General features: G+C 38.8%; 1 protein-coding gene across 4 annotated transcripts in view; it reads left to right on the forward strand.

The window, feature by feature from the left end:
• The first annotated feature begins 792 nt into the window (after positions 1-792).
• Positions 793-24891, forward strand: part of SNX13 (sorting nexin 13) — a 138029-nt gene continuing 113930 nt past the window's right edge. For 3 of the 4 annotated variants that reach the window (XM_067746217.1, XM_067746219.1, XM_067746218.1), the window contains exons 1-2: positions 893-1025; positions 21307-21436. In XM_067746217.1, coding sequence (XP_067602318.1) covers positions 21413-21436 — 24 coding nt within the window. In that variant the 5' untranslated portion in view covers positions 893-1025; positions 21307-21412. Of the gene's footprint in view, positions 1026-21306; positions 21437-24891 lie in introns of all 4 variants that reach the window. The other variant, XM_067746220.1, reaches the window with a different exon arrangement.

Genomic DNA, 24891 nt, shown 5'->3' on the forward strand with positions numbered 1-24891 from the left:
GATACACACACACACACACACACACACACACACACAAAAACACACACGCACACACTGTATCAAGAAGCCAGTGAAGTTGTACGGACCGCAGTTAAAAAGTAAAATTGGCTTTACATTTTTTAGAGGTCTCTTAGGAAGAGCAAAACCAAGCCCTCATTGTTATACAGGTGCTGGCCAAACACCGAATCAGCGACACTCTGCTACGACCGGGGTAAAGCTGATATGCCTGTATCACTTCTACTACCTGTCGCGCACCCCAGAAGAGAAGACGCTGAGGACTGGTAAGGACAAAGGAAAGTTTCTGTCAAAGTTTAGAAGGAAAGAGGGGCTGAGCAGGGAGCACTTTCAGCTCATATTTAAGCCCCAGACAGTGGAGAAAGCCGAACATCCCCCTCCTGCTCTTGGGTCGCCGCGGGGCCGGAGATATGCGAGAGGGAAGTTTTTCTACTGGACATCTGCCGCCTTGTCCCCGAGACGCGCGAGGTCCGCAGCGCCATCCATGGAAGCCTCGGCCTCTGCCCGTCTCGCTGTACCCCAGGGCCGACCGACCCCGGCGTGCGGCGGAGGATCAGCTGCCGCCGCGGACGCGCGCGCGGACTCCCGGGCCGGCATCGCGCTGGGGCCTCTTTGCCCTCCCAGCGGTCCCGAGTCGGCCTCTGCGCTCTGCCCCAGGGCCCTTTCAGCCGGCGCCGATTGGGTCTCCGGCCACCCGCCTCCACTTCCCCTCGCGCCGGCGCTATGGCGACGGTCACGAGACGCCGGCTGCCCCTGCGCCCGCCAATGGGAGCGCACGTCGCGGGGAGACGCGGACGTCGCTCTTCCAAGATGGCGGCGCGTCCGTCGAGAGCTGCCGGGCTGGGGGGAAGCCAGCGAAGCCGAGTAAAGCCGCCGCCCGGGAGAGGACTGAAGGAGCTGTTGCCGCCGTTGGCGGCGGCTCAGGCAGTTTTCGCTGCTGCTACGGCTGTTGCCATGCGGCGAGGCTAGGAAGGAGCTCACTTCCCCGGGGTGTAATAATGTTAACAGAGGTAAGCGGCGACGGCGGCCAGTGTTTACCTGTGAGATGGGGAAGGGGCCGGCGCCTGCCGGTCGGATAACATTATTTCCGCCGCCTGCGGGCTCGACCCTTGGTAGCGGGCCCCGGGGCCCGAGTAGAGCGGGGATCCTACAAGTGCCCCCTGAAGAGGAGCTGTGCTGACTCAACAGTCCCGCCACCTCCGGCTGCCTGTGCCTCTTCTTTCGCAGTTGCCACTTGCTCGTCGCCCCTGGCACTGGTCTCCCTCCTGCCGTCGCTGTCTCCTAACTCGCCGCTCCCTTCGTGGCGTCCCCTTACACGCTGGTCTGTGGCAGTGTCGGTCTCTCCGCGTTGCTGCTGGTTCCTGTTCCCCTACGGTTTTCTCGAGGTCTCTCTCTTCGCGGGTCTCTGGCCTCCAGGGCCCTCCACCTCCAAGCTCGGTCAGCATCCTGGGTTTGTCACTGGGCCAGACCGGTTTGTTTCCCACCCCCTACCTTGACTGCTTCGTGAAGAGGACCTCTTTTTCTCAGGGGGATACTTCGATAGCCCAGTTACATCACCTCCCTCTCCCACGCCCTGTCACCTTTCGCTTAAATCGTAGGAATCTGGAAGTTGAGTTTAGCATCTATCCTCTTGATTTGCTTAAGACTTCCTTGGTACTCTCAGTGGAACAGTTTTTTCCCTTGGTTCTGAAATGGAAGTAGGGCAACTATGACTAGCCAATCAATTTCCCTTTTCTAGTGCTTGATGACCATTGCAAAAAGCAGACTTTTTGAAGAAGTAGAGTTTGCCTTTACTAGCAGTACTTTAAGGGAAAGAACGAAATTGTTGTAAGTAGGTACTTGACCTAAGTTAACAGTTATGTGTTGTGGTATATGTTAGTGTGGGTGTCATTGAAGATAAATTCTGAAGCTTGTGGATTTGAGGAAATATCTTAGAAGCTATACTCACTTTAAGTCCTGTGAAGCTTCCAATGTCAGCTGTCACGGACTAGTTTGGGCATCTTTGTGGGCTGAACTAAGGATAGCAAACAATTTTAATGGGCAGTGAGAAGTATTCCTACTTGGGCTAACGAGGACATAAAAATGTTTGTAGATGAGTGGCTTTTGTTGTGTGAAAATGTGATAATAAAGGACTTGCCTTTCCAGCCTTATTAACTCTGAGGAACTTCATACTTTGGTATTTGTACTTAATAATCTGCACACAGCCTGGTGTAGGAGGGCCTGGTAAATACTTATTGGTTGATTTTTTAACTCATGAACTACTTATTTCTAGTAGTTTGTAGTTCACTTTATATTTCTGAATTCTACAGATTATTTTTTTCATTCCTGTAGTTAATTTTATTCCCATGGTTAATTTTATTCACAGAGATTATGGTATATCATAAGCTCTGTTGTCATTAGCAGTATTAGGTTAAAAAAAAAAGGCAAGTAGCAGAAGTTCTATTTTTACCTTTAGTGTGATATTTTGTTGGGAATAATTAGCCTTATAATAAATTTTCAGTGGTGTTGCTAATGTACAGTATTTTATGAGATAATCTTTTGGTTAAATTTGGCTTAGGTTAGCAGCCTTTGAAGAGTTGTACTGCTTTCACATGAACTCAGTGCTTGCTAGTAAAATGAGAGTCTTGATTTGGAAAGGCTGAACTTTCTAAGCTTCTGTATTTTATTTTATTTTATTTTATTTTATTTTTTGGCTGTGCCACGCGGCTTGCGGGATGTCAAATCCCTGACCAGGGATTGAACCCGGGCCACGGCAGTGAAAGCCGCGGAATACTAACCGCTAGGCCACCAGGGAACTCCCTGAAGCTTCTGTATTTTAAAATAATTTCATCTTTCAGTGAAATATTTTAAACAGTAAGTCAGTGATAGTAGTTAGATGTGCTTTATTGCTCTGTGTGTGTGTGTGTTTGTGTGTGTGTGCGCGCGTGTGCGCGCGCGTGCGTGCGTGCTGTGCGTAGCTTTTAAGTGGAAGAGCCGGGATTCCAACCTGGGCAGTCTCTGCTGAGTTTATCATTAACCACTACACTGGATTACCTCTCCAAAGTAAGGCCCACATTAAATGGTACTTGGATCTCATCTGTGGTTGTGAGTAGTCATTTTATAGATGAGAAAACTGAAGCCCAGAGACTTATCCAAGGCCAAACAATTATTCGAAGCAAAGGTAAAACTAGAATCCCATCTCCTGACTCTCAGTATAGAACTCTGACCATTTTCCTCTCTATGGATAGTTTTCAGCTCTCTTGAGAGATTTTATTTTATTTATTTATTTTAATTTATCTTTCTTTTATTTATTTATTTTTGGCTGCATTGGGTCTTCGTTGCTGCGCGCAGGCTTTCTCTAGTTGCGGAGAGCGGGGGCTACTCTTTGTTGCGGTGCGCAGGCTTCTCATTGTGGCTTCTGTTGTGGAGCACGGGCTCTAGAGTGCAGGCTCAGTAGTTGTGGCACATGGGCTCAGTAGTTGTGGTTTGCGAGCTCTAGAGCGCAGGCTCAGTAGTTGCGGCGCACGGGCTTAGTTGCTCTGTGGCATGTGGGATCTTCCTGGACCAGGGCTTGAACCCGTGGCCCCTTGCATTGGCAGACGATTCTTAACCACTGCGCCACCAGGGAAGCCCCACCCACTCGTTTTTTTTAAATAGGAGTGAACTTCCACATATCAGACTTAGGGTATAGGATGTTTACCTGAGAACTTGTTTCAATTAATCTGAATTTTCACAACATTCAAATATAATGAAATATTTATTAGTGAATTTTCATTACACACACTTTAAAAAGCTACTGGGGTTATTATTTCTGAGCATGTATTATCATAGAGAACTAAAGTTATAGAAGATGTAGGAAAATATACTGAATTTGCACCACTGCTGTGGCATACTCTAGAGATTGTCTGTGCATAAAAACCAGTTACCAGCCTGTTGACACTTGTGCTTTCAAAAATAGTGAATAAAAATCGTACTTATTTAAACTTAGTAGTTGTTTGGGTTGTGTGTAAATGTGGAGCATTAGTAAATGTTACATAAAAATTGTAGTTGTGCTAAGTTATTTCCATCTAGATTTATTGATTTTTTAATATATTAACATTCATTCTTGATTTTGTGGTTAACAAATATGGTACAGATGGGTAAGGCATAAACTGCTGTACTTTTAGAGGTCCCAGGTTAATAATTAAGGGAGTAAAATTTTGTAGTTCAAATAAATTTGGAAGATTTGCCTAACGGAAGTTAAAAAGGACTTCTTATAGCTTTTGATAGGTGATTTGCTGTCAAAGAATGTGTTAGAACTTGTGTCAAATTGCATAGAGACTGTGATGGTTAATTTTATGTGTCAACTTGATTGGCCTTGGGGTGCCACATTAAACATTATTTCTGGGTACCACCGTGATGGTGCAGCTGGATGAGGATGAGATTAGGATTTGAATTGGTGGGCTTGTTAAAGTAGATTGCTCTCCCCAGTGTGGGTGGGCACCATCCAATCTCTTGAGGTCCTGAGTAGAACAATAGGAAGAAAGAATTTGCCCCTTTTTTTTCTGCATCACTGTTTGAGCTGGGACATTTCATTTCATCTTCTCCTGCCCTTGGACTGGGATTTATACCGTCAGATCCCCAGATTCTCAGGCCTTTGGATTGAATTACACCACTGGCTTTCCTGGCTCTCCAGCTTGCAGACAGCAGATGGTGGGACTTCTCAGCTTCCATAATCTTGTGAGCCAGGCCCTCATAATAAATCTTAAAAAAATTTCCTATTGGTTCTGTTTCTCTGGATAACCCTGACGAATACAGATACTTACAGAGTTTCTTGTATTTCGCTTTGGGAAATCCTGAGATGTGATGTTGTGCATTAAGGGAGAGTCTTTGGACTTTCAGAGCTCTTTTTAAAGACACACACACACACTCTTGCCCATAGTAAGTGCTTAAGAAAAAATTATGACTTGATTTTGTTGGTTAATACATTAGTTAAGAGAAATACTCTTGGGGTGGGTTACTCCTTACATGACGTGAGCTCTTTCTTTCATTATTAGTTAATGACATTATAAAGGCTACTAACCAGAACAAGAAGCATAGGCCCATTGCTATTCAAAGGATGTTAAGAGGTGGGAAAGAGATTTTATAAGGGAAGAAGGACATTACTGTCTAGAATGAGGCTGGCTTGCCGCTCTACATCTTTTGACAAGCCAAGTTGAGTATTGCCAACCATTTCTCAAGAATTCTAAAGGGCCTTTGTTTTATTTTCCTCCCACTGATTCCAGACTTTCAGAGAGCTTATAAATAAACTATATTTGTTTAGTATTTATTTTCATTATATTTTCTTATTCTAGCACGCATATACCGTTTTTTCATCACTTCTGATTATCAACTAGCTAGCTGGTTGACAGAATTGCAAACAAAAGCAAATGTGTGATTTTTTAGTTAAACTCTACAACTTTATATTAGATAAATGTAGGTCTTCCATTTGGCATTTCAGAATATTAAAATAGAGGTTTTAGATTTCCATAACCATCCTTGGGAGTCCTAGGTAGGGAGATACCAGTGTTCAGATGGATTGTTCCAAAGTTTGTTGACCAGTGTTTCATAGAAATTGATAAAAGTTTCTTAACTAGTCCACTGTGTTTAAAAGTTTTGCCTTAATTGCTACAAGTTTATAAAATTACTTTTATTTATTTGAGGAAATACGGAATTAAAGTACAGACGTTTGTAGTTTTAAAGGTACAAGGCATTGGTTTGTGAATCATAAGGCCACTGCAAAGTGTGTGGGTTTACATTTCTGTGTGTAGTAACTACCAGCACATGTATACACTTTTACAGATTATAAAGGGTGCTTTATCTGTTAATTTAATCACGTTATTAGATGTGCTCATGCTTATGTTTAGTGTCATTTCTAGTTTAACTGTGGAATAAAGAGTATTGTCTAGAGTAAAGAGAGAAAAAAAGGGGTATGCGAGGATGTTTGAAGTAGATCGTTTTAGGTGGATCAAGTAAGCTCTGTTAGCTGAGTAATAATGGAAAAGGAGGGAGCATGAGCTTCTGGAAGAGGAAGAAAACAGGTTCTATCATCGTTAAGAGTTTCCAATGCTGGCTACTCACTAATTAGCCATTTGGTGGCAAAGCTAAGTGACTTTATGGCATTCCTGAGTGAGGTTCTCAGGGTATGGTTTTTTAAATTGTGTTTTGAAATTCTGCGGTTTCACAGACCATCAAGTGCTCCCTCAGTTGATGGAACTCTAACATTGACTTTCTGAGTCAAGTTTAATTTTCATATTACAATGCCTTATATATTTGTGAGGAGAGGGAACTTTGAATTAAAGCAAGTGGACAGCTCTGTTTTATCATGTTAAAAAATGGTTGAAACTTGAGTAATAGGTTGAAGTCATGGTGATGCATACTTTGTCTATCAACTACCACAATAGTGAGGCTACACGAATATGACCTATATGTTAGGCATTTCTAAGGATGAGTCTTAACTTCACCACTTATTTATGATGTGACGTTGGGGAAGTTGTTTGAACTTTCTGACCCTTAGTTTCCTTCTTTGTGAAATTGGGATAATAATAGCACCTTCCTAGCTACTCTCACATTGTTATGAAGATCAAATAAAATGATAGGGAGTAAAATTCTTTGTAAACTGTCAATCATTATACAAATATTAGTGGTTAATACATCAGTTTTGTTCTGTATATGTCTTGCACTAATATGAATTCAGGTTCTAGGCTCCATAGCTTTATGGCTCACTAGCTTCTCAGTGGATCCCAGGAGAAAGAGGGTATCCCCTGGCCATTGGTGCAGTTACAGAGAGGCAGGGACTAGACTAAAAGAAGGGAAAGGAAAACAAATAGACTGAGAGCATGTCTTGCCGAGTAATAATAAGGATAGCTTCTTGTGTGGTTGGTAAATTGATTCCAGAGAATTTCTGAAAGGGCAGTTCCAAAAAATATTTTGAAAAAGGTTACTTATTTGAGGGTTAGTAGTCATTTGTGTATACACAGTGTGAAATATTCGTGGGAAAAGAAATCCTTTATTTTTAATCAACCCTGGTAAATTATTAAAATCCTGGTCGATTCTTAAGAAATAAATTAATAAGTTCTTAATTCTTAATTGTTTAATACAATTTTTATAAGGCTTTGGTTGTAACTTGTACTAATGGAGATTAATTTTTGTGGATCACTTTGTTCAACAAACATAAATACCCCTACTCTGTGGTAGGCACATGCTAAGTTCTGGTGCTGCAGTTGTGTCTGACCTGAAACCTGCCCTCAGAAAATTCACTATCAGAGCTAACTGGTGCCACTTTGGCCATCATTCAGCTGAAGCTTTGAGGTCTTTTGTCAGAATAAAACAAATTACGTAATTAAAAGGTGAAAAATCAAGAGGAATAAAAGGTTGGAGAATGTAATTAAAAGGTAATTACTTGCATTTGCTTTAGTTAACTCCAGGTAAAACTACCAGTTTGGATGACATGGCTGCTCTAAAATGAGCTGCTTCTTACAACTGAAGAGTCAGCCCATTTCTACTGTCTCTCTTTGCTCCAAGCTAATTCACAGTGAGAAGTGGAAAAAAAAACACAAGAGAACAGAGGAGCAAAAAAAAAAAAAAAAAAAAAGTGAATTTGTCTTTTGTTTTGTTTTTATGAAAAGACTCTTTATATCTCCTTAAGAGGTCTACCAGATTTTACTGAAAGACGTAGCTGAATTCCATTACCTTGGTAAAAGTAGTACTTGGTCCCTACCCCGTATGTTACATATTCCTGTATGTTACATATTCGTGTAAACTCCTGAATGTGCAGCTTACCATTGTATTCCCAGTGCCTGGAAGAGAGCTTCACGCTTAGTCCTCACTAAATATCTGTCAATAAAAGAATGTTGAATATTCCCTCCAGCAAAATGAAAGTAAAATTGAAAAATTACTAAGACAAAAATCGTCTTTGATAAATTTAAACTATCACATTAATTACCCTTCAAGGACTGGTTATTATCTCTGTCCATTAGGCTTTTTAAAATAGTACACTGTGGTTGAATACTATGTTTGGGATCACAAAACACGCACACAAAAGTTAGACCAAAAAAAAAAGATGAACATTAAGCATTTAGTTAGAATGTAATTCTGTTTTAATTTTTCCTACAGAGAAGAATCTGATTAGATTGATGTTATTTTCATGTAACAAATCATAAATGCAAGAACAACTTGGATTTTATTTTGTGTTTTTACTACTTACTTTTTATGATTTCATTTGTATTCCTGAACTAGATAAACCTAAAGCTTTGTTTATAATAGTACAGTAATGCAGATTTTTGTGGTGCTTTGTTGAGTGTTTCGTGTTTGTATGACCTTTAATGTTGTCTCGAAGTTGCAAGTAAGAGTAAAAATTTAGTCATGAATTTCAAAAAGTTGGACATTTGGGGGGTACCTTTTCTAGGAGGGCAGCTGCTACCACGATCTCTTACCTAAAATACCTCTCAATGTCACTCTTAGAGCATTGTTAGATCATTTCACCCATCTATAATTCCACTGTATATTCAGAAATAATATGTACCAGAAAAGTTCAATAAAATAATTCTGCAGCTGGTTTAATTATCTTTCATTTAGTACCAGAGGCTCATATACAATCATCTGGAATAATTCACCATTGTTAGATTACTGCACTGTTTTCTCCAATTTCCTGAGGGACCTTTTAATTCTGATGCAGCTGTGAAATTCCTACCGTGAATCCTGTTTCGACCTTAGCCCTGCATTATTGGAGAGTCCTTGAATGTTACTCTATTTAAACCTGAATTGGTTTTGCTCTTGGAACCCTGGAGCTATCTTTAGCCTGGCTGTGGTTTGGCAGGTGAGCGAGTCTGTGATTCTTTGTACTGTGACATCTTTTATTTTCAGGCCAGAGTTGTGTGACAACAGGATATGTATGGAGAATGGCTCTTGGATTCACGATCATTTGAGGCTTGGAAGTTATAAAACTGAAGTTGTACAGTTTTAATGGAAGAGTTAAGTCTGAAATAAAATTTCACCTCAGTTTAGTTATTACATAGATTTTGGGAAATAATGGTCTGATTTTAAGATACTATGATATTATGTATTATCTAATGTTTCTCCAAGTCGTAATATTGTACTTTAGAATTTGTTCTTGATTTCTCTTCCTGAGATTATTTGAGGTGGCATTTTTTCTTCCTCAGAACTTTCCTCAGGGTGTTTAATCAGATCACAACTGTTAGTATAACTAGCTCCTTTAATGTCCAGTGTTAATTACTAACGTCATACACTTTTTCTTGAGTACTACCTAAGTGCTCAACACTCAAACCGTTGAAATAGTCTAATCCTGGTAAGAGTTAGCAGAATAAGAGGAAGTGGTCTAGAGGGAGGTTGGCGACAACTTGAAAGGTGGAACACAACAAAGGTACAGAAAAAGAAACTGAAATAATGGACTTTACAAATAGTGGGTGTGTTGATTATATAAAAATTTTAGAAAAATCAATTAGGCTTAAGAATATTTTATAATTTATAAAAGCTCTACCAGTTAGTGTCTGATAGCTCAGAATATTCAAACAAATAATAGGCACTAATGCAAAATTTATAGAACTCCAGAAGTTAGTGAGATTGCCTTTGTACTGGGACTCAGAGTGTTAATCATCTCTATCTCTCTCTTCTCTCTCTCTCCCCCCAACCCTGCCAAATATATATCTTCTAATCACAAATTGGACATTCTTAGTTTCTGAAGAAGAGTGTATGCTTTTGGTTAAGAGTGGCCGTTGGTGTCAGATTATTTGGATTTGAATCTGTTTTGTCACTTCAGAGTATTTTGACCTTAGAAAGTTATTAACCTTTTTGAGCCTCAGTTTTTTCATCTGTGTAACTTTTAAATTAATGATACCCTATAGGGTTGTTCTAAGTATTAAGTGAAATAACATGTTAAGTACTGCACACAGTATTTCCCACAATAAAACTCAAGAAATAACTAGATTTTAATTATTATTTCCTCAGAAGTAAATAACAAGTGGTTTATTTTTTATAACTTAGAATGTGTTTGAAGTTGTTTTTTGTATTTTGTCTTTGTTTTATTGAGGAAGTTTTAAAATGTCAAATTAAACAAAATAATCCCCTTTGATGCAGATGATCTAATTCTTCCCTTTCTCAGTTTTTATTAACTTTCTAAATTATGTATTGCACTAAGAGCTAGATCTAGACTAAATATCAGGAGGAAATCAAGAGAGGTGACACTTGTGTACGGTGGTCATAACTAGAACTTTTGACTGAACAATAATTTCTTCTGCCCACTAAAGGTTTTACAATAGATGAAGTGAAAGGGAAAAGTTGTAGTATAATCTCACATGCTTTAAAAAGATGCCAGTGTTGTGTAGTTTTCTGCTATGGGAAGTACTAAGGTTCTTGTCAATTTGATAAAGTTCTGTGTAAAGTAGCTCAGAATTTATTTAAGCTTTTCTCTTGAATTGTTCCTTTTTATAGGGAATAGAAAGATGAGAAATGTTAAAATACTTTGTTTAAAAAAATTATGTAGTTAGCTTGATTGGTATTAGTATACTGTGTAGTAGGTTAAGAAAAAGACTTAGGGCTAAGTTATTACAAATAAGATTTGTACTTATACATCTAAATATGGGTATTAAGAATGTAAATTCAGTTCCTTTATTCAGGAGCTGCTTATCTGCATTCATGTAATAGTACAATACATTGTTATATTCAAAGAATGGAGTGTTGGGCTTCCCTGGTGGCGCAGTGGTTGAGAGTCTGCCTGCCAATGCAGGGGACGCGGGTTCGTGCCCCGGTCCGGGAAGATCCTACATGCTGCGGAGCGGCTGGGCCTGTGAGCCATGGCCACTGAGCCTGCGCGTCCGGAGCCTGTGCTCCGCGATGGGAGAGGCTACAACAGTGAGAGGCCCGCGTACCGCAAAAAAAAAAAAAAAAAAGAGTGGAGTGTTCATGTGATAATAACATTTTAGTTAGCTGAAGATTATACCATCAAGGTCCTTTGTGGGTGAATCTGTGTCTGTCTCTATTTTCCTTACTATACTTATTTTTTCCCCCTTGTCGCTGTTGCTTTGTGGATGTGTTGATTTTTTCCCTCACCTCTTTTATTATTCTCCTCTATGTCTGTAGGCGTGCTTGCTTTCTCAGTTTTTTCCCCTAACCTTCACCCTTTCCTTCCCCCACCTCCAGCAAATTAAAGAGGCCACAATAATTTAACTTTTATTTTTTAAGTTATACTCCACTTACTGGGTTTAAAAATACTTTCCATTGCTTAAAAATTTAAAAGGCGAATGTATACAACAATTTGTATATATTTTTAAATAATACAGTTCAGTATAATTTCATTTTGTGATTGTATACCTCTTGTCTGAATTTATATTGATTAAAAAGCCTCATAATCTCTGAGTTAACAGAGAACAATGTTGAGCTTTATTTTTTATTGTGAATTAAGAGCATCTTGTAGTACTTTCAGGGTCATTGTTTTGATGTGGAGTTGTTACTGGACAGCCTTCAGGAACATGAAGGAAATTTGTTTGAACCTGTACCAAGTCTAGAATATACCTTGAAAGTTATCTGAATACTAATACCTACAAAATCTACACCAGATTCTTAAGGGGTACCAAGGACTAAGATATTAGTGTCAGTTTAGTTAGTTCAGGTTTTTCTGATAAATTGAATTCTTTTTTTTTTTGTGGTACGCGGGCCTCTCACTGTTGTGGCCTCTCCCATTGCGGAGCACAGGCTCCGGACACGCAGGCTCAGCGGCCATGGCTCACGGGCCCAGCCGCTCCGCGGCACGTGGGATCTTACGGACCCGGGCACGAACCCGCGTCCCCTGCATTCGCAGGTGGACTCTCAACCACTGCACCACCAGGGAAGCCCAATAAATTGAGTTTTTAAATCTTAATAAATCACTTTTATTTGATTCCTTAGATATATGTGCAGAATTTTGCCCATCCCTCTCCATATCCTTTTTTTTAAAAAAGTCTACTTAAGAGTCGGTGTAAAATAATGGTTCAGGACATGCTTGAATTTTATTTTTTTTATTTTTTGGTATGCGGGCCTCTCACTGTTGCGGCCTCTCCTGTTGCGGAGCACAGGCTCTGGACGCACAGGCTCAGCAGCCATGGCTCACGGGCCCAGCCGCTCCGCAGCATGTGGGATCTTCCCAGACCGGGGCACGAACCCGCATCCCCTGCATTGGCAGGCGGACTCTCAACCACTGCGCCACCAGGGAAGCCCTATTTTTTTTATTTTTAAAATTTATTTATTTATTTTTGTCTGCGTTGGGTTTTTGTTGCTGTGCATGGGCTTTCTCTAGTTGTGGCAAGTGGGGGCTGCTCTTCATTGCGGTGTGCGGGTTTCTCATTGTGGTGGCTTCTCTTGTTGCAGAGCACGGGCTCTAGGTGCGTGGGCTTCAGTAGCTGTGGCACTTGGGCTCAGTAGTTGTGGCTCGCAGACTCTAGAGCTCAGGCTCAGTAGTTGCGGCGCATGGGCTTAGTTGCTCCATGGCATGTGGGATCTTCCCGGACCAGGGCTTGAACCCATGTCCCCTGCACTGACAGGTGGACTCTTAATCACTGTGCCACCAGGGAAGCCCCATGCTTAAATTTTAAACCAAGTTCAGTTCATGGTCCACTTCTGTGACTTAGCTGTTTCCTCATCTATAGAATAGAGTTAGTAATATAACTTATGTCATAGAGTTGTGAGAATTAGAAATCTATATAAAGTGGTTAGCAAAGCACTAAACAGTTAATACTAACACTTAATACATCATGGCTCCTGCTGTTTCAGAGGATGCTCCTTTTCATAAGAAGAAAGGGAGAGGTAGGAGATTGGTGACAGTTCAGTGCTAGGCTGTGCTTTGAACATTTAACCCTGTTTACTGTAGTTTCCCCTTGTATTATATATTATGGGGAAAAGCAGAAGTTGAATTGTCAATATTGGGACTATTATTCTTGTATTGTTACAGTCTTATATGAATGAGGTGAAGGGGGGCCACTTATGAATATGGCCTGTTTTATCTTGCATTGCACTATTTAACTGCGGTAATAAAAGTTTTGTGTGCTGTAGTAGAGGACACTTTGGTAAATAACAGTCTTCTAATGTATAAACTAAATTCATTCTTTCTGATTCACTTTTGTAAAAGGAGCTTAAGGTGAATTGCTGTGTGACTGAGTTTATTTTTCAGTATGAGGTAATGATAGAGAATGACCTTGGTGTTTGAAGATTTTTTTAAAAATTATTTTTGGCTGCATTGGGTCTTCCTTGTTGCACGTGGGCTTTCTCTAGTTGCATAGAGTGGGGACTACTCTTAGCTGTGGTGCGTGGGCTTCTCATTACGGTGGCTTCTCTTGTTGCAGAGCACGGGCTCTAGGCGCGCGGGCTTCAGTAGCTGTGGCACGTGGGCTCAGTAGTTGTGGCTCGTGGGCTGAGCGCAGGTTCAGTAGTTGTGGTGCACAGGCTTAGTTGCTCCGTGGCATGTGAGTTCTTCCTGGACCAGGGCTCGAACCCGTGTCCCCTGCATTGGCAGGCGGATTCTTAACCACTGCGCCACCAGGGAAGCCCCTGAAGATCTTTATGTACTTACTGTAATGTGGCTCAAATAGAGTGGGTAGGCTGTAGACAAATTATTGGGTTAGAAATGCCAAGTGCAATACTGTATTATATCAAAATAATAGATTTTATTTTAGTAGTATTAAAGTGACAGAATCTAAAGAGAACAAGATATTTATGGAACAGGAGGAGAATTATTGAGAAACCTGGGCATTCAACATTTTAATTTCCTTTTGATGTTTTCTTTCTGGCCTTGAAAAATATAGTGGAATAAAGCTTCCTTCCTCACTAAAATATTCCCGTAGTAGTTTCAAGAAATGTAATGAATTAGAACTCTGTTATTCAGAAAAAGAGCTTTTTAAAGGAATGATTTAAGTGTAATTTAAAAAATAATTTTTTGTTGTTAAATGTCTTAGAAGAAATACAAGTTTTAGTGTGTTTAATTATTTCTAAGAATATGATTAGAATTACAAGCAACATAATTTTCAGCCGTTTCAAAATTCTCACAAACTGTTGGTGGAAATCTAGTTTTTCTTTTCTTTATCCATATACATTGACCTAGGTACAGGAATAGCATAACCTGTATTATCCCTCACAGGCATGTGGGATCTTCCTGGACCAGGGCTCGAACCCGTGTCCCCTGCATTGGCAGGCCGATTCTTAACCACTGCACCACCAGGGAAGTCCCTCCTCCTCTTTCTCATCCTCTTTCTCCTCTTCACTGTTGTGGATGATTATCTTGTGCATTAGGATGCTGTGTAGGATGCACACAGCAAAATCCTTAGCGTCTGTGATACCCACCCCCCATTTTGAGAACCATTAATGTCTCCATACATTGCTAAATGTTTCCTGGGGAAATAATTGCCCTTGGCTGAGAACCACTGCAGTAAAGATAGTGCCTTTTCTGCACTTTATCTCTTTAGATACTTATTTCTAGAATTGTTTTTATCTCGAATCTGTTTTGTTCCATTGATCTGTGTGTCTGGACTTTAGCCTCTTTTGCTTATTTATTTTACTTCTCTTTGTTGTTTAGTAAGTAGTAATTTAAAAAACAGCTTTATTGACATGTAATTTATATACCATTCATGAATACAGTTCAGTGGCTCTTAGTATGTTCACAGAGTTGTGCATCTGTTGCCACAGTAAGTTGTAGAACTCATTACCCTCAAACAGAAAAACCCTTACCCTTTAGCTGTCACTCCCAAATCTTCCCTGCTTTGAGCCCCAGGCTATCATCACAAGTTTGTCTCTATGGATTTGCCTGTTACAGACACTTTATATAAATGGAATCATACAGTGTGTGGTCTTTGTGACTGGCTTCTTGCACTTAACATGTTTTCAAGTTTCATATATATTGTAGCATGCATCAGTATTTCAAATTTCTTTTTATTGCCTAGTAATCCATTGTATAGAAACACCACATTTTGTGTATTCTTTCATTTATTGATGGATATTGGGTTATTTTCACTTTAGGGCTATTATCAATAATGCTGCTATGAACACTTTTTTGTATGGACATGTTTTCATTTCTCTAGGGTATATACTAAGAATGGAACTGCTGAATCATATGGTAACTCTATGTTTAACCTTTTGAGGAACTGTAAATTGTTTTCAGAAGTACTGCACTATTTTTATTCCCACCAGCAATATAGGAGGCTTCTAATTTCTCTGCATCCTCAAGAATATTTGTTATAATCTGTCTTTTTGATTATAGCCATCCGGTGAGTGAGAAGTGATATCTTGTAGTGTATTTGATTCGCATTTCCCTAATGTCTAATAATGTTGAACATTTTTTCATATGCTTTTTATGACCACTTATATTATCTTCTTTGGAGAAATGTGTACTCAAATTTTGTGCTCATTTTAAAATTAGATTATTTATTTCTTAGTTTTTATTTAATTTATTTTTATATACTTTTGGCTGTGTTGGGTCTTTGTTGCTGTGCGCAGGCTTTCTCTCTTTGCAGTGAGCGGGGGCTACTCTTCGTTGTGGTTCGCGGGTTTCTCATCGTGGTGGCTTCTTTTGTTGCGGAGCATGGGCTCTAGGCGCGTGGGCTTCTGTAATTGCAGCACACGGGCTCAGTAGTTGTGGTGCGCGGGCTCAGTAGTTGTGACGCACAGGCTTAGCTGCTCTGCAGCATGTGGGATCCTCCCATACCAGGGATCGAACCTGTGTTCCCTGCGTTGGCAGGCGGACTCCCAACTACTGCGCCATCAGGGAAGTCCTTCTTAGTTTTAACAGTTCTTTGTATATTCCAGGTAGAAGTTCATTATTAGGTATATGATTTACAAATATTTTTTCTCATTCTGTGGGTTGGCTTTTCATTTTCTTGAGGGTTTCTTGAGGGTATCATTTGCAGCACAGCATTTAAAAATTTTGACATAGTCCAATTTATTTTTCTTCTGTTGACTGTGCTTTTTGTGTCAAAAATATTTAAATTTTGTAATATATTTTCTGTAATTAGCTTCAGGAAATGGTATCAAGGATCACATAAACAAGACAAACTAAATACATAAAAATAGAGCAGAAATTAAGCCATTATAGTTTTCCCCAACTTGAATTTTGAAAAAATAATTTTTTTCTTAAATTTTATTATCATATTTAGATATGTGTGTGTGTGTGTGTTGATAGAAGACTTTACTGAGAATTTGAGGGTGATGAGGCATTTGGTTTACATTGTAGCAGTGCTAGGTAATTAAAAACCACTCTGCTCTGTAGTGGAGTAGCTAGCTACAGTAACCTAAAATTTTGCAGTGTTCCAATCCTCAGTTGCCATGCTTTGAGTGTTTTCATGGTTAACCGCACCCCCTAGAGGAGGAGGAATCCTCCAAAAGCAGAGACTATTTATTTCTAGTCCTGCCCTCTCTGTCTGTAATAATCTGTTTACCTTCTCCTGAATTCCTGGCTCTATTATTTCATGATTATTGGTGTGCTTATCCATTATTTTTTCTCCCGGCACATTCTGAGTCTCTGGGTCTTGACTTTGCAGATCCCTAACTAGGCCGGCTTATTCTTTCAGCAACACTACGTGTCCAGGAATCACAGCTCAGTCATGATATTCTTGAGGATCATCTCTGATTATGGTCCCGCTGCCTCTTCATAGTCACTTGCAGCAATGTGTCTGCTCTCATCATCTCCACCTTCTTTTATACTTATTAACGTTTTAAAAATTTTATTTACTACCTAATTAAACTTTGACAATATACAAATACATATCTGTTTTTTAAGATTTTCCAGTTCATTTTAAAGGTTATGTGTGTTAAGCTATTCCCTCGTTATTACCATAATTTGACCAATTGTTTTGTGTCGCTTTCTCAAACAAGATGTTAGTTTCATGTTTTTCACTTGCTGGAGTACAGATTTTATGACAGCCTTTTTGATCATTGCTTGATAGAAATAAACATCCATAATAGTGTATTCACGTAAACATTTTAAATGACTGTTAATTGAATGTAAATAAAATGAGTTAAGGATATGGTGTGTCTTTTGTAGGAAAAGTGGTATGTGTAATCTAAAAAGAATAAAGTATTATTTGCAATATATATTTTTAAAAAAGTTCATGCTGCTTGAAGAGTAAACCAGTGCAGAAGTGTATTTAGTAAGAAGTGAAAGTATTTGCTTTTTCTGTTTTAAAAGCAGTCTGGGTACATACTTCTATACCTTTCTTTATATTTAATACACGAGAGAAAATTTTCATTAAGTTAAAAAAATTACTCTTAAAAGTGGTGCTGTAAATTATCTTTTCCCACTTTTATAAGTTTCTCAAGTGTTTATCTAATTTTTCCAGTAGTGTTTATTGTTACACTTTATACTCCTGTCTTCTCCCCTTCCCTCTGCCATATAGATAGGTGCTCACTGAATTGATTTGACACAGAAACAAAGGGCAAGTGAAATTGAAGTATTAAGATGCCAATTAATGATAAGAAAGGAAGGTAATCTGGTGAAGATTATCACTAGGAAAAAATATTGATGTGTATATCACATTGATTTAGATGATTACTGAGAAGATCTGTGGATTTGATATATACTTATTCAGAGTATACTGGATGTGCCAGATGTTATACTTGTCAACAGGAATACATCAATGAATAAAGCATATACATTTTATGATCTCATGAGACTTAGGTATATGGTATATACAGGAAAATAAATAGACAGTGCCAACGTAATGTGATAAATGAAGATATTGGCAAGAAGAGTGGTTGAAATGGTGAACTGTGGAGTCCAGTCTAGATAGGGAAGTGAATGCAGAAGTGGGCTAAGTAAGGAGAAAGTAGAATTAAGTGTCTGCAATTCTGAATGATAACGAAAAATAGATGCAGTAGGTTTAACTAATTTAGAACTGGAAGATTGTGATCAGAGAGTAAGATAGTTAATTTTCACATTTCCCATTCAGAGAAGACAGGGTGATGAAGTCTGGAGTGTGGTCTTAAAGTGGCTAAAATGGACTTGCAGTGAATGTCGGTGGAGGTGAAATGCTTATGATATTAAAAGTAGAGTGTTGGGAGTTCCCTGTTGGTCTCGTGGTTAGGATTGGGCGCTTTCACTGCTGTGGCCCGGGTTCAATTCCTTGTTGGGGAACTGAGATCCCACAAGCTGCACGGCGTGGCCAAAAAAAAGAAAGAAAAAGAATGTTGGGTGGATGCATGTTGAAATAATTCAAGGTTATGTCGTACTTAGGACAGAAGCATGTCAAGAGTTTTGAGTGAATGATTAGTAGTGCCCTGGGGAGCAGTGGTTTGCACCTGTGACTGCATTTTGGAATCACCTGGGGAACTTTATAAACTACTAATGCTCTTACCCTAACTTTGCTGCACATTGGAAATTCTAATGGCTAGCTCCCATCCTCAGCTATTCAGATTTAATTTGTATGGGGTGTAACCTGGGCAGTGGGGCTTTAAAATGCCCCTGGGAATTCTAATGTGCAGCAATTGCACAGTGGCAGGGTTTTGGTTTTTTTGTTTTTTGCTTTTTACGGGAAACTGGCTGGGAGTTACGGTTAGGAACATGACCCTGCATCATGAAGTTGGAGTACATGATAAATGAAAGAATAAGCAACCTTTGAGAGTGAGGCAGGAGAAGCAGCTTTTACTTAAAGCAAACAGTGAAATTGTTGATGATATAGATCCGTTTACTTTTACCCTGGAGCAGAGTAAACCTAGAGGGAGGTTTTGGGAGGAAGGTAAGCAGTGGGAGGTTGGATAAAGGAGGAAAAAACAAGAACAGTACAGTGGTTAGAGTCCAGGAGAGGACTGATAACTGTAATAAATTTATCTTTTGGTAGTGACCAAAGATAACAGGGCATAGTGGGTTCATAATGAATCTGGAAAATACATTCTGCAGTCCCATGGTGGGTGAAAGTTGGGAATTGGATGAGTGGCTCTCAGGAGTCAGTTTAAGACCTGGGGTTGAACTTAGTAGGAAGTCCTAGCTTTGTATTCTTCTCTTTGTTAAGGGGTTTGAATTGGTTGCATAAGATCCATGGAGAGGCCCAGAGTTTCATGCTGCTGTTCCACAGGCTCCTAGGTGAGTGGTTAGGGGCCTGGTCTCTTTTGTCCGAACACTGGCAGGAGGAGGCTGTGGAGTGTCAAGGCTTGGTTAGGTCTGCAGAGCATAGCTCTGCTCACTCGAGCGTGCTTGCTTGTGTGAGTTTGACACTTTGCTGTACCTAACAATGGCAAAGCCTTTGCTGTTTCTTTACTTTTACACTTGATGCTTTTCAGGAACAATTTTAATTGCCCAATTCCAGATTTTTTTCAACATTGAAGAAATGGTATAGACTTAGAAACAGTGAAAACGGACCTTGTATATTATTTACGCAAACTTCCCTTATTTATACGTTGGAATTTTATGCATAGAGAATTGAAGTCAGTTTCACAAAGAAACCATTCACCCTAAAGTATAAACTATATATGAGACTAGAAATTTATAATTGTTACACTGATTCAAATTTGTTGTCAGAATAAATTGGTTTACTGCAACTCATTTGATTAATTTGACATGTAACTTGATTTTTTTGCATTGTTAAACTTGGAAGATGAGAACATCAGATATCACTGTCAGTGGAGTGCAGAAAATTTATATTTCTTTTAAATTAAAGGAAGTGTTTTAAAGTATAATACTTGCAGAGTTCAAGAGCTACCCTAGTTATGCAAATGAACTGTGGAATTACTTTTGAATGATGAGTTCATTCAAAAACATTATGAAAAATTGTTAATAGATTTTTGGTCAGAATAGGGTAAGTAGTAAAGTAGTAAATTTGGTAATAGCCTGATGTAGAAATAAGAAAATTGTATGCTTAGTGGAAAATATACTTTTGCATAATTACAGTATATCATGTCAACTAGTAATTTAAACCCATATGCCCTTACTGAGCAAAATATATGTCCATGATTAAAGCTTTTGTACTTTTTTTTTTTTTTTTTTTTGTGGTACACAGGCCTCTCACTGTTGTGGCCTCTCCCGCTGTGGAGCACAGGCTCTGGACGCGCAGGCTCAGTGGCCATGGCTCACGGGCCCAGCTTTTTCGCGGCATGTGGGATCTTCCCGGACTGGGGCACGAACCCTTGTCCCCTGCATCGGCAGGTGGCCTCTCAACCACTGTGCCACCAGGGAAGCCCAAAGCTTTTGTACTTTTTAAAAGTAGATGATTTTGTATACAGTGACTTTATTTCACGTGTGTTTGAATTATGAAAGTAAAAGTAACTTTTTGAGGTTGTGACACCAAGCATATGATACCTATGATGGGTCATAGGGATTTAGGTTACATCAAAAGGATGCTTTTAACGCTGGGTTGTGACATGTATTTTTTTATATGTATCTTTTGTATTCATAGTTTTCAGATGTGCTTATTAGCAAGATGAAAACTGAGGAGCAATTATGCTAAATGGTGCTTGATTTCCTTTTCTCTTTTTGGATTGCATTCATTGATTTACCTATGTTTAGGTGGGTATGAATGGTTCTCATTTTTCTAAAAGTCAGTTGATATTTATTAAAAAACTCTGCACAGCTAGTCAGTTGTCTCAGTCATTTGTGGGGACATTTCATAGTTTAGTTTTGCCAGTACAGATTTAGACTATTCATAGGAATGTTAATAAGATTTTTCTTTGGCTGTGGCAGCTGACATCATTTGGCTTAAATTTTCTAGGCCAAAATTATTTCTGCTCTACTGTATGGTGGTAAATTCTGATAACTCAGCTGAACATTTATTGTGTTAGAGTATATATCCAAAGCTGCTTCCTGAGGAAAATTTTGGCTTGCTTATGTGGCTTTAGTCTGCTAACTTGTAGAAGTAGCGTTGTGAGAACACTAGTTAGGCTCTTTAATTTTTATGGTTTACCTTATTTTTAGGTGTATAGAGATTAACTCTAAATCGGAATATAGACTACCCACTTTCAGTGACCGCAGACTATATGATTCTCAGCACCTCTCAAAGCCTGAAAGAATTGATATTAGGGGAAAATGCCTGAGAGTTATTTAATCCAGTCTTTCTTTTAGATTCTCAAATTTCATCTATTTATTTGTTTATTTATAATTGTGGTTAAATTCTCTAATTTGTATCCTTGGATATAGCTTGACTACTAGAAAATTACAATCTTAGAACACATTAGTTTTACTTCTTGCAGAGTTGCCTTCATTGACGTGCCTTTTAATGTTTATGTCCACTTTCTTTAAAGTCATTAGGAGAAGCAATTTTGTTAAACTTTCTAATGACTTTCCTGTAAAACTTGCTGAGAACATAAACCAGTACTTCATGCTTTGTTTTTCAGATATATTCCTATATGATACAATTCTTTAAAAATTCAGAGCTGCAGATATAGAGCATCAGTTAATGAGAGGAAGCTTGGATATCATCTGTTCCCAACGCGTTTACAGATGAAGAAATTGAGGCTCAGAGAGGTCAGCTATAAGTGGTTGGCCTACAACCTGGGTGTAGAAATTGTGTCTTCTAACAGCTGACCCAGTTTTTTTTTAAGTTTTCAAAACATTGAGGTGAAATTGACATAACATAAAGTTACCGTTTTATAAGTGAACAATTTATTGGCATTTAGTACAATCACAATGTTGTGTAGCCACCACCTCTATATAGTTTCAGAACATTTTAATCACCCCGAATTACACTTGCTCCCCATTTTATTCTCGTCCCAGCCGTTGACAGCCACCTTTCTGCATTCTGTCTCTATGAATTTATCTTTTCTGTGTATTTCATATAAATGGAATCATACAGTATTTGACCATTTGTGCCTAGCTTCTTTCACTTAGCATAATGTGCTATCCGTGTTGTAGCATATATCAGTACTGCCTCATTCCTTTTTATGATTGTATAATAAATACTCTATTGTAAGTAGAGACCACAATTTGTTTATCCATTCATTCATTAGTGGACATTTGGGCTATTTTTATCTTTTGGCTATTGTGAATAGTGCTGCTGTGAACATGTATGTATATGTATTTGAGTTTTTAGGCTTTTTGGATATATACCTAGGAGTGAAATTTCTTGGTCATATGGTAATTGTATGTTTAAATTTTTGATTAACTGTCAAACCATTTTACATGGTGGCTGTACCATTTTACATAACCCCAGTTTTGTTTGTTTATTTGTTTCCCTTCTACTCTCCTATGTAAGATCATGGTGACTTGAAAAAGAAAATGAGCCAAAGATCAGTTTTTTGTTGTTGTTGTTTTTTTAGGATATCAACTCTTATTTAGTACATTTTATACAGTAGATTTTTCAAACGGGTTTGTTTATCTTTGTTCCAGTGGTTTATTTGTTTATTGAATATGATTTTGCTTTGTTCATGTCATTCAAACTGTAGTGAAGTTGTGTTCCTTCATTTCTTTTCTCTCACTCTATTTATGTTCATAGAACCCAGAGAACGGTTTTAGAGGTCTAAGTAAATGTAAATCTCCCTACTGTGCAAGATAAAATGAAAATAATGAAAAAGAAAAAATAGGGGGAAACAGTAACACAAATAGTCTTGGGAACCTTCAAGAAGTTATTTTTAGGTTTTAACTGACTTTAGTGCAGGTCACATTTCTTTGTCTTCTACTTTTGCCAAGGGTTTGGGAATTGTTTTTTGAGTCTCTTTACATTTGGGGGCCATCCTATCACTGTAACATCTTTATGAAAATAGTGCCTTGTATTATACTTGATAAATGGATACTGTAGAAAATTTAAAGTAAATGGTTTAAGATAGGTTAAATAGTCATCAGATATCTGAGGTTTTTTAGATAAGGCTAATTTTGATTTAGTTTGGACTAAATAATGACCTTCTGACATTACTGAAGTCTGCCTATTTCTTTCAATATTTCATTTTTTAATTTGTTTTTTATCATAAAATGACCCTCACTAAATTATGTTTGCCAAGAAAGAAAAAAATGTTAAGAAGCTAATGTCAGCTCTGGAAGATCTAATTGAGTTCTTCTGTTAACAGAGAAAACAGTATAAACTTACATCTTTAGTACTGAGGAAAGAATCTGAAGGTCATTATTTTTATTTCTTTAGTTTTAGAAGATAGAGACCTACTAAAAGGTACATAGAATGCATTTAGCTTTTTGAAAAGTGTTAGGTATGGTAGACTTTTTTTTTTTTTTTAAGGATGTAAGGCACAGAGGAATTCTGGAATAATCCCTTAGTCGACAAGAATTTTATTATAAGGTAGTGGTGAAATCAGTGAAAGAAGAGCCTTATTAGATAGCCAGACTTCACAATACAACAGAAACGGCTGCCTTGCATGGTTTCAGATAGATTGAGATGTAGACTGGAGTTATGGATACAACACATATCTGGCCACCAGAAGGTCATGTACAATATATATAATACAGATCTAGCTACGTGGGTAACCTGTGACACTCCTAGCATTAGGCTTTTATAAGTGCCTGTGCTGGTGCTGTGCCATCCTGAGTGACTCTGTTACTGCGTCACTGCTGCTTTTATTCCCATCACCATCAACTGACAGCCCCAAGAGAAGACTTTATTGGCCAGATCAGAGTCACCATTTACTCTGGGTTACCTATATTATTTGATAGAGCTATTCTGTCAGGCTGTCTAACAGACCAGTAAACCAGCCTTAGAAATCCACCCTTGTAACTGTGGCCCAGTGTGGTGGGAGTCATTCTTATAATTCAGAGCACGGTGATCTGTACTTAAGGAGTCCCTCAGAAGATGGTTTAAACCATAGTAGGTAGGCATTTTTAAGAAGTCCAAGAAGGGAGGCAGTGTAGTAGATGAATACTTTGTCCTGAACGGCAGTTTCATATTTTCACATAGATACTACATTTTTCTTCGAGTACTGCTTTTTGAATTTCTGGTAGCCTTAGTGATGATCTCAATAGAAAAATAATTTATTACATATAATCCAGTTAAGCGTTTTAGGAAAGAGCCCTTTTATACTCCAAGTTAACATTCTTCTTGCAGTTACAGAAATTCACAAAAGACTTCCAGAGTTGCACTGAGTATATCTTTGAATTTGTTGTATATACACATACACACACCCCTCATACTATCATCTCAAGTTAATTTTTAAGCCATTTAAGTATATATAAGAAGTCTATAATCCGCTTCCTTTTAGAAGTGAGTAAACAAAGGTTGAGAGACATTTTGATTGCTCAGGTTCACATGATCTTTGAGCAGAGCTAGGAGTAGAAACCAGCTAGGATTAGAATTCCTAACTACTTTTTTTTTTTTTTTTTGCGTTACGCGGGCCTCTCACTGTTGTGGCCTCTACCGTTGCGGAGCACAGGCTCTGGACGCGCAGGCTCAGCGGCCATGGCTCACGGGCCCAGCCGCTCCGTGGCATGTGGGATCTTCCCGGACCGGGGCACGAACCTGTGTCCCTTGCATCGGCAGGCAGACTCTCAACCACTACGCCACGAGGGAAGCCCGTCTCATTTTTTTTAGATGACTGTAATCAATTCTGATTCTATGTATTAGTAGTCCTGAGGATTCCCTTGAAAATAACTTGTATCACTATATCCATTTGCTTGCTGTCTGTCTTCACTTGAGATCTGTATGTATCTTTGCTCGGAACATGTCCCATACTGAACTTCACTTCTTCATCCACAAAGCAAAACAACAAACTTACCATCCCCCAGCCTTCTTTCTTGTATCTTGTTTGGAGTGACTAGTTGTTCAGCCAGATACTACTCAAGCTTAAAGAGCTGTGATGATGGCTCTTTGTCATGCCCCATGCAATCTATTGATCTATTGGTTGGTCATCTCGATATCTCTCCACTATGCAGACATGTGTTCATCCCCACTACTTCTGACCTGTTTCTGGCTTTTAGATAGTATGACTGTAATTGCTTTTCATAGGTTTTCCTGCCTATTTCAAATCTTGCACATAATTGATAGA

This window comes from Pseudorca crassidens, chromosome 8 (genome assembly GCF_039906515.1).
Source record: "Pseudorca crassidens isolate mPseCra1 chromosome 8, mPseCra1.hap1, whole genome shotgun sequence".
NCBI classification, from domain to species: Eukaryota; Metazoa; Chordata; class Mammalia; order Artiodactyla; family Delphinidae; genus Pseudorca; species Pseudorca crassidens.